Genomic DNA, 10,274 nt, shown 5'->3' with positions numbered 1-10,274 from the left:
TTATTAAGATTAACAGTATTGCCTCAGCCCCGTAGTGCTACTTTTGATATTGATACATGTTCGCCGGCTGACAGAGGTTAATGCATGATAATCTTGACTAAATCTTTTTCTTCGTAGATGATCGATCTTACTGTGTTTCCCCCAAGAGAAATTTAATTTTACATGAATATCATAAAGGACCACAAAATCTGAATGACTGCTGTATATAAAAAACATTGTCATTGGTGATGTGTCTCATATTTGGATATCTAATCAGAATATAATCTTCATCAATTTGAATAAAACAAGACAATTTTCAGTATCTCCAATCTATTAAAAGAACATAATTTATTCATGTTTGATTGAGCTACATATTGTGGAGAAACAAGAATTCAAAAACTTATTACTAAATTGTGGATGGAACACTGGTACCTTTTTTTTTCTCTTTCTAGTTATAATATAAAGTTTTGAAAATTGTTAACGGCCTGAAATTTAAGACACAACCATATTTTTTTTTACCGGAGATAATATCTACTGATAAGGTGGTAGCTGATTGTTTTATTTACAAAATATTACTATGAACAGGTACACGACATACAAGTATTACCAGAAATTAGACAATCAAAAAAGTTATTGTTTTAGAAAAACCCTAATATATGTACGAGTTCTATAACAAACAACAATTTTATTGTATATTAATCAAGACTAATTTGTACAAAGCAAAACATCACTTTATAAAATATTGAAATCTCAAACATCTAGTTAAAATTGTATATAACTTCTAGATATAATTAATAAATAACATTTCAACATTCATTCAGTATATCCTTGTATAATTCTGTTCCATTTTTACGGTCATTTCATTTACCATTACCCTCTCATAGTCCTGAAAAATATACTTTCTACTGTAAGTTATTGTGTCCAGTTTATTAAAATCATCAAAGAAGCATTATCACTTTGTTTAGATTAGATTGTATGCTAAATACAAGATCGATCTGCCGAGATATAGATGTTTTAAATTTGATTACTAGCTTTCCATTACCGTCTGTTGTGTTCAGTGGAAGCTGTTCCCATATACCTTTATCTAAAGTGTACCCTTGCTTCAACTTTCGATAATTACATATAGGTGAGTAGAGTTATTTTAAATATGTTAAAAGAAATTCATCTACACCTAGTTTTGAAAATTCTAACCAATTAGAAAGCAGGGTTATTTTGTTCCCAAGCTGTGACAACAGATGCTTAGCGTCAGCAGAAAAGGCTCATCACCGAACTCTGGTCAAGATATTCACGCCTATTAGAAGCAGTTATTGTATCCCAAATAACGTGAGGGGCAGATGGATGTACCCAAATTCATTACATTATTTTCTTGTTAAAAATATAATTGTATGCATCATGATAAGTATGAATTTCTAACAATAGGACTTCCTTTCAGCTTTTGCCTAATAGGTGTAGATTGATTACCGATACACATGTATTTTCTTTTATACAAGATGTAGAATAAGTCAAGAGTTTAGGTACTGTATTTGTTTTTTTTTCTACTGATGACAGAGCGATAAAAAAGAATATGACTTGGTTAAACATAAAAATTATTGGAAATGATATGACAGACATATCTTGGCTATGTGCAAGAAAGTAACAAAAACTAGTATTTCTGGCTAGTATTAAACTCTTACCATATTGTAGTTTGCAATCTTTAAGAGCATGGCTAAATCCCTGGCATAATGTTATATCATGATTATTTTGGGCACAATCCACAAAGCTTTGAAATTCCATCTGACAGGGATTGCGCTGTTCATTTTGTTGTTGTTGTTGTTGCTGGGCAGGTGCTTGTTGGGCTTCCTGGTTTCCTCCTCCACCGCCCATACCACCTGTCATAGCATGTCCAATAGTGTGACCCTTTAAAAACAAATACAAGGTTCAGTCTTTAAGTCTAATGATTAAAGCAGATTTTCTTCTGCATACAATACTCTTCCTTATATTTTACTAATTTATGTCAACAGACTTCTAACTGTAAATTAGAAATTAAAATGGAGGTCATGTATCACATGTTTCATTCAATCCAGCAAGACAATATATGTACCTGTCTACATTTAAAATTTTAGGTCCACAGATTAAACCAATGTTGCTCTTGTTATACAGGGCTGATTATTTCTAAATTTATGGAAACCTGTTGATAATCTTTAGGCTTCCCCTTTAAGGATAAACTAAATCAAGCAGACAAACAGACTTCAACTTGACAATAATGTCTTGAAATAAAAATGTAATAATTGACATCCGACTATTTTTAGCTGAATCAAAGAGGTTTTTCATAACATACTAACCACAGCTGATCCTACAGCAACACCAGCAGCAGTTGTAGCCATCTGTGCCATTAAACCAGGCTGTCTTGGCTGTGTTTGTATTGGGGCAGGAGCAGATGGTGGTGGTCGAGCTGGTAGATTTCGACTAGGAGATGGCCTAAAAGTAAGTATAGTAAAGTACACTTCAATACATGTTTTAACTATGAAAACAAGGTATTACTGATTTATATGAGTACATGTATGCTAAAATCTGGATGCATATTGTTACCAGTGTGGAACACCATACAGATCAGAGTTCTTGGTAGTTTATTTTAAAATTGGCAAGGATCGTCATTGGGTCACAAGGTATTTTGTGAGTTATCTCTCCTGTGACCTGTGTCTGTACTTCTTTTCTTCTCCAACTGTGCTGAGACTCACTGGTATAAGCCATTCAGTGTGATATGATAAAATTTTTGGCTGGGTAGCAGCACTAGGACCTACTTTTATATCAAATTCCATCTGTCAAGAGTTTTTTTACATGCATGCCAACATGTATATTGGACCCCTGTTTTTCGTCCCATCCTTGCAGGCCCTCCACCTGCACCACTGACAAGAGGGAAGCCATGCCGGAAAATCATTAGAAACTTTCTTGGCTATCATCTGGATCAAGGGACCACTAGAGATAGGATACTGAGCAATGCCGCTTTACTCACTGTGCCACTGCGAAGGTGTTATACATGTATGTGAACGCAGAGTTCTAATTAATAAAAAAGTTTAAAACTAACGTAATAAAAATATTTAATTGGAGCTCATTATCATTATGCATGAACTCTATAAGACTTAAGAATTCTACAGGAAGTTATGATCCAATATGTGCCAAAATCAAACCCATCCGGACGGACAGGAGCGATGGCCAAATATGTCCACATTTTCATAAAAAAAACTTGGTACATGGTAGTCCAGTTTTTGGTAAGTAAAAAAAATGTAAGGTCACCTAAAGTAAAAGGACACAGGTACAGTATCCGACAATCGATTCAATCGACACTTTCAATTGCGTTTCAATTGAAAATCCACTGAGTTGATTGATTCGACAGATGACGTTCGATCGTGCGTTTCAATTGAAAATCCACTGAGTTGATTGATTCGACAGATGACGTTCCATCATTGTCGATCGTATCGATCGTGCGTTTCAATTGAGAATCCACTGAGTTGATTGATTCGACAGATGACGTTACTATCAAGTCGTCCGTTTTTTAAAATCTATTGAGTTGATTGAATCGTCATGTGTTGTTGGATCAATCGATTGTCGGATCCTGTACCTTAATGAGTAAAAGTAGTCTTCTTTATCTTCTTATTTATCTACACTTGACTTGAGTACGTACTCACTACTCAGTATAAATTAATACATAACGTAACGATACATTTCTGGTTTCTGTCTCGGACAGAAATGTAATCGTTGTTGAACATAATCAGTTTTATTTTAAGAGCTATGATGAGCTATATTTTCATTTTCGATCTACGTCTAGTGCAGTTAAGCCCTTGGATGTTACGAAGTACGAATAAATGACGAAATAAAATCTTTTCTGGAAGTTTTGACCTTGTCTTGTCCAGAACGACTTCTACCGCCTGAAATTCAACTGTCTCAAATTAATTTCCAACTTATATGTGGATTAAGTTTTGCCCTTAGTTTACCTAGACATAGGGGAACTGGCTCTTCCTCTTCGTGGCATGGTTAGTTCTAATTTAACTGGCGAATTTCTTTAAAATAAATAGCAAATAAATACAAAATTACTTTTGTAACACGCTACTTCCGTTATATAATAAGTGGTTCGGGCAAAATAATATTTTGCATTTGATAGGATAAAATCTATCCAATCAAATGATGGTTACTATAAATAAGTTTTTTTACCACGTGGTTTTGTTTACAAATTGAAGTGATTTTTTGAGTCGTGTCCAAACTTGACTTTGAAGAGATAAAAATCGGCCGTAAGGCTCGTAATGATAACTATGTAAAGAATTAATTTTACGCTTGAGTAAGACTATAAGTATGACTTAGATGTATATCTTATCAATATAAAAGTCACATATTTATTAACACAAGAAACAATAATGATTGCTTATTATGCATTCAATCTGTTTGACATTTACATAACTTACTACTCACCTGCAGTATCTACAAGAAAATAAATTTTAAAAGATCATATTTTTGAAGAAAACAAAAAGCATACTAGGCCATGTTAATTATAGAAAATCCAATCACTTCTGGACTGAGGCAATTACTGCATGGGACGCTGTTGAACTTACTCATACCACATTGCTTGGGTTGACAAATCTTTCTCAGATTTTGCAATATCGAAAATGCCCAAAACGCCACTTCAAATAATATGTTGAATTACACCCAGAGACATTGACAACCGTACAGGCCACAGGGAAATTCATTATTCAATGAAAATGTAAATAAAAAAATTAAAACCTTTAAACATTTACTTATTTTTTATTATTATTTTCTTTTAAAAGGTGTGGATCATGGTTAAATGATATTTGTGGAAATTAAATATTGGAAGATGACCAGGTTTTTTTTATATTTGCTCTATATTGCCAAACTAATATATTTTTGTTTGATATATTATATCCACGTTTAATGTGTTTTGATATGCAGTCAATTAAAAAAAAAAAAAAAAACGACAATCATTTTGAACTCTGATCTTATCAATAATGGATATTTTCTATTTTCTATTTTCGAAATATGTTATTAGATATGGGTTGATAATTTCTAATGTGTTTTTGATATAGATAGGTATTTTTATACCAAATAATAACAATTTCCAAACAAAAGTATGCACAGATTTTTCTTCTTTTTTTTTTGATTTTCTTTAGGAGCTCATATATTACAATAAGCTGTTTATTTTAAATTATTTACCACAATAATCCTTCCATTCTTATAACTTTAATATAATAATATGTTTCAGGTTCAGTAATCTTCAAGCCCCAACTTATAGATCTAGAATATCCTACAACTTATCATATAGTAGGCCTTTTATTCAAACCAAAGGATAAGTCTTACACAAATCTATTCATAATTACATATTGATGGACTGAGAAATATAAACTTCTTTTGTGTTCATGTTAATAGAACATAATAATCCTTGAAAAATCGTGAAGGGAATATAATGATATTTCCATTAGTAGACGAATTCATATCATCTTAGATCAAATATAACTTAATACAGAACAGCACGACCGAGTCAGTTATATATGTATGTCAGGAAAAAAATTAAAATGTATTCATAAAGTTTTAATTCTGCAACGTGACTACACATTTATCTAACAGTCTTTTCAAAATTCTGAAAATGGAGATCAACAAATTATCAGGGAACCACAAAAGAGGATGTCATTCAGCTCCAGAACCCAGACAACAACAATTCAAAGTGTTTAGGAATCGCTATCAACGAAAAAAAGTTCCAAGAAAAGTACCTCCAGTCAGTAGTCCAACAGTTTTGGTGAATGGAGAGATAGAACTGAATGAAAATTGCTTCGAAAATTCGATTTTAAATGTTAGCTTTGCCAACCAAAGCTTTGGTGATGACTCTGAAACAAGAAATAATGGAATTGAATTTAAAACTAAATTTGGTTCTGCTACAGAAGAAAAACTACAACAATTTGTTCAAGAACTAGATGATTTAGAGAATGAGAGTGATGATGTAGACTTAATTTACCTGGGACTTGATTCTTCTAAAAGAAATAATGGAAGGGAATCGTCATTATTCAGTAGAAACAGTACATGTATTCCAATCGTGTTAGATGCAGATGATGTAGATTCTTTAGCAGAAACAACATTGCCATCTGTACATCATCCTACTAATTGTTGGGAAAACACAAGGGTGAGTTATTTATTATTTTGTCTTTGATTCCCTCAAAAAATCCAAAGATTCATCCTAAACTATGTACATCAGGCAGGGCATACTTAAACTTTCTGGAACACCAGATACTATTTACACATTCTAAATCATAAAGGCTGGGTGTACAAAAGTATCAGAATGTCTGTGAAAATTCCCCCCCCCCCCAACATTGCACACGTAACCACTGAAAAGAAAGTTACTTTTTATTAGTCTTAAAATGGCCATGATTACAATTCCAGGCTTGTACATGAAAAGGAGAAGGGTTGCCCCTTTTGGTCTGGGTTTGGTTGGGGCAAGAAGAATCTGAGCCTGGTTTCTACTTGTCATATGTACATGTACTGCCTGTGGGGCTGACAACTAAAGTATTGCCTAGGCATTTGGATGATCATGTGTAAATGCTGTTGGTATGCATGTAAAAGAACCACTGACAGTTGGTATGCATGTAAAAGAACCACTGACAGTTGGTATGCATATAAAAGAACCACTGACAGTTGGTATTTGATGAAGAGTAGGTGGAAACATGGATGTCTGGACAGAATTCTTCTCTATAGCATTGCACATGTGGCCATAGAAACAAAATTTAGCTGTATGCAAAGTTCCATATGATTGAAGTATTGTATTGATATGACATTAAACTCCATTCTCTTCTTTTCCAATGTGAGTGTCCACTTGTCAGCAGGCCCGTGGCAAGGGAGGGCACTGCCCCCCTGAAAAAATGTTTTGCCCCCCCCCGACTGCTTGTCAGGTGCATCCAATCAAAAGCCTCAGCTTGTTGAACTTTTCACACTTGACTTGGTGAAGATGAGCCAATAAATATATATCTAGCCATGATAAAACAAACAGTAATTATAACACAATAATCTACAAATAACAAACACTTAACATCTAATGACAAACACTGTATGTCAATATTGATATGTAGCTATAACAACCTCTCTATATGTTAATGGGGCATAATAAGTATCTTACCCCCAAGTGTACAGTTGAATGAAATACTGCAGCAACATGCTGGATATCCAAAACTAAAGAAATCTGGGAAGGAGTTCACGAAATGTTTTAAATTAAAGGGGATTTAGATACTTCTAAAATATGTCTAGTAAAACACATTACTTGTGGAGATCACATGATTTTACCTGGGCACACACTCAGTGGCAGATCTTCCACTGAATACCCTTTCGCAGTCCTCTTCTCATGGTATCACTCCCACCTTGCCTCCCTAAGTACACCTCCATAATTTTATTTGCCTGCCTCTTTATAAAATTCATGTCTGTATATATCTGCTAGTTTAATGCCACCGTTGTGGGTCATTTTTTCCTTTTTATATGCCCACATTTAAATGTGGTCGTATATTGTCGTCAGTAGGTCCAGCTGTCCGACGCCCACAATTGCTTGTGGATTCTCTAGCGGCTAAAGTTAAAATCTGATTGACTTTAGATTTATGCACAGTGTTTAAGGCCACGAGATGAAGAAGTCTATTGCTTTTCAATGATTTATGATAATTACTACCAGAGTAATGGCCCTTGATCACTTGGAAAAATCTTGTGGATGCGCTAGAGGCTAAAGTTGGTAACCAACTGACTTTATACACAGTGTTTAAGATAATGCTACGAAGAAGCCTATTGATTTTCAAAGATTTCCAGTATTTACTTCCAGACTTATGTTCATTAATCACTTTGAAAAAAAATCTTATAGATGCTCCAGAGACCAAAGTTATCATCCGATTCATTTTAAAGTTATATATCATATTTAAGGTCATCTATTAAGGATTTCTGATAATTACTGTCAGAGTTATGGCCCTTGATTACTTCGAAAAATATTGTGGATTTAAAAAATAAGCATATCTAATTTTGTACTAAGGATATTTTACCCAAAATAGAAATAAGTTGAATGAACTTTTAATTTATGTATGTTTGGTGGAAAGTGAATATAGAAGTACAAGCTTTGTTGAATACAACTGATGAGTATTTTAATAGCAGTAAAATGGTGTTTATTTTTATGGTCGAGACAGTGGGTACATGTACAGTACTTTGTATAAATATCAAAAACCTAGCATTTTAAAAGAAGAAATAGTGAATTAAAATAAGCAAATAGTATTATTATACTCTGGCTGAATATAATCTGTTTAATAATCTTCATTACATTATAAATAAATCCCTTATCTTTCATGCCTTAGAAATATTCAAGTTGTTTTCAAGGCAAGAGTTGTCAATCTGAGACAAGCAACTTAAGAGATTTTTAAGAGGTTATGAAGAACAGACGTGTCCAATATTAAATATTATCATTGTCTATAGATTAAAGAGTCTCTCTATCTCAATAACCTATAGACACCATTACACCCTCATTTATAAAAGAAAATCTTCAATGAGAAATAGACACCCATAGAAAATGAAAGTGTCCTGGCTGATCATTATTATAATTTTACGTTATTAAGTTGATAATACCATTGCCTGATCGAATCATAAAAAAATGTAATTATGTGTGTATAAATCTAGACAGCGCCATATGCAGATATTCAGGATTAGATTTATTAACAGTGATTAACGTCATTTCATTCAACAAGATAAAAAAGAAAATCGATTGTTTTCTGTGTTATCTGTAAATTTGATGGAAATTATGAATGGAGTATTTTTGGTCTTTATCTGAAATTAGATATTTTTGGGTTTAGTGATTTCATCAATGTTTTTAAAGTGATAAAATAAAAATCTGTGCTTTGAGGAAAATTGAGAGACATGTTATACATGCATGTTATTAAGATTTGATTAGTGGTTTCTTGTGACAAGAATAATTTGACCAAAACACAGAAATGGATTATATGTTGATTTAATGTGTACCAGGATTCTTTTCTTATAATAAATGGTATGAACAAAAACAAATTTTTGGAAATCAATTGGCGGTGTATTGTGACAAGAAATTTGTTCAGAAATTGACCTGAACACAGAAATAAATTTATGTTGATTTAATGTGTACCAGGATTTTTTTTTCCTTCATAAATGGTATTAATTTCATTGAAATTAATAGTTGATAATTTAAAGTATGTATACCAGTAAGACTATTGTGATGCCTGACCGTCTGGTAATAGTTAGAGATAGATTATCAAAAACACAACCAGAGATAAAAGTAAGTTTAATTTTTAATGTCTTCAAAATCAGGGGATGATATCAGGTGTTATATATTTCACAAAATTCTGTGAATTTTTATTGGTTCCACTATCGGTTGCTCGATTGTTTGATGTTTTAGTGGCATAATGAATTTACTTTAAATCATAAGGTCTGTTAGCTCAAGCTTGACAAGGATTAGGGTAAATTGACTCACAGAGTTTGAATATGGATGGCTTTGAATGAAACTTTGTATCCCCCCTACTCCCTGCCACAACTACTCCATGCTCCTCTGGTTGCAAAACCAGTATATGCAATCAGTCCATTTGAATACATTCATGCTATTATGATACTGGCTAGGTACCATTAAAGATACAATTAATGTCTATAAAAAAAATGTCTCACTGAGAAGCAGGAGCTTCACAGAAGACTATGTTGATGTTGTTATACTCTTGATTCTTTCTTTTTCTGGCAATCTAAAAAAACACAGAAAATATCAGTAGCATGTATAGATTTTACCAGATTTGGATGACGGGTATAAATTCTGTGAAAAATTCCATGTGCTACTCTGAATCATAATTAATCTACCGTTGGTATTTTTGTATATTTATAAAAAAAATTGACTCGGTATATTTATAAGTTTGTATGCAGGAATGGGCAGACGACCGTTTCGGCCAGTGCACATTTCGGCCCAGGACGTTTCAGCCAATTTTACAAGTAATGTAAGTTTTTAGCCTCGTTCTTCTAGTCCCTCATTACAAATGGCGCTGAAACGCATTGTGGTACGTGATTCATGTACCAATGGTAAAATGTTTATTTTGCCTTAAATATTGGATATCAAAAGCCCATCTTTTCCCGGTAAGATCACAACATCAATGTTGATTTAAATTGACAAATAATTCGTGTTTTCAATGGATAATATTGAGTTAGAGACTTAGCTACTTTAAAGGGAGTATGGTATGGACAGTAACTACACAATGGCACTCAGTATTTTTATGCAGTTGTATGTCATCCAGGGTCGT

General features: G+C 33.1%; 2 protein-coding genes across 4 annotated transcripts in view; one reads left to right on the top strand and one right to left on the bottom strand.

Moving 5' to 3' along the window:
- Nucleotides 1–303: 303 nt before the first annotated feature.
- On the bottom strand, nt 304–4,109 carry LOC126825197 (coiled-coil-helix-coiled-coil-helix domain-containing protein 2). The gene is made up of 4 exons (XM_050554699.2): nt 3,951–4,109; nt 2,301–2,436; nt 1,653–1,875; nt 304–865 (listed from the first exon to the last, which is right to left on the bottom strand). The coding sequence occupies exons 1-4, from the start codon at nt 3,986–3,988 to the stop codon at nt 858–860; spliced, it is 405 nt and encodes a 134-aa protein (XP_050410656.1). The 5' UTR covers nt 3,989–4,109; the 3' UTR covers nt 304–857.
- A 98-nt stretch (nt 4,110–4,207) lies between these two features.
- The window catches only part of LOC126825196 (leucine-rich repeat-containing protein 74B), a 29,285-nt gene continuing 23,218 nt past the window's right edge, over nt 4,208–10,274 (top strand). Inside the window, exons 1-3 of one of the 3 annotated variants that reach the window (XM_056101931.1) lie at nt 4,208–4,291; nt 4,776–4,830; nt 5,228–6,139. In XM_056101931.1, the coding sequence (XP_055957906.1) occupies nt 5,609–6,139 (531 nt within the window). In that variant the 5' untranslated portion in view covers nt 4,208–4,291; nt 4,776–4,830; nt 5,228–5,608. Of the gene's footprint in view, nt 4,304–4,775; nt 4,831–5,227; nt 6,140–9,181; nt 9,275–10,274 lie in introns of those variants that run through there. The other 2 variants (XM_050554695.2, XM_056101932.1) reach the window with 2 other exon arrangements.

Source organism: Patella vulgata, chromosome 6 (genome assembly GCF_932274485.2).
Source record: "Patella vulgata chromosome 6, xgPatVulg1.2, whole genome shotgun sequence".
Lineage (NCBI taxonomy): Eukaryota > Metazoa > Mollusca > Gastropoda > Patellidae > Patella > Patella vulgata.
This window is presented reverse-complemented; position numbering and strand designations above follow the sequence as displayed.

Excerpts from the sequence above, each read along its gene's own strand:
- LOC126825197 (XM_050554699.2), bottom strand. The coding sequence starts at position 3,988 with ATGCCACGAAGAGGAAGAGCCAGTTCCCCTATGTCTAG. Across the intron at positions 2,437-3,950 it reads GCCAGTTCCCCTATGTCTAG|GCCATCTCCTAGTCGAAATC; the intron begins GTAAACTAAGGG and ends ACTTACTTTTAG. Across the intron at positions 1,876-2,300 it reads TTGCTGTAGGATCAGCTGTG|GGTCACACTATTGGACATGC; the intron begins GTTAGTATGTTA and ends TTGTTTTTAAAG.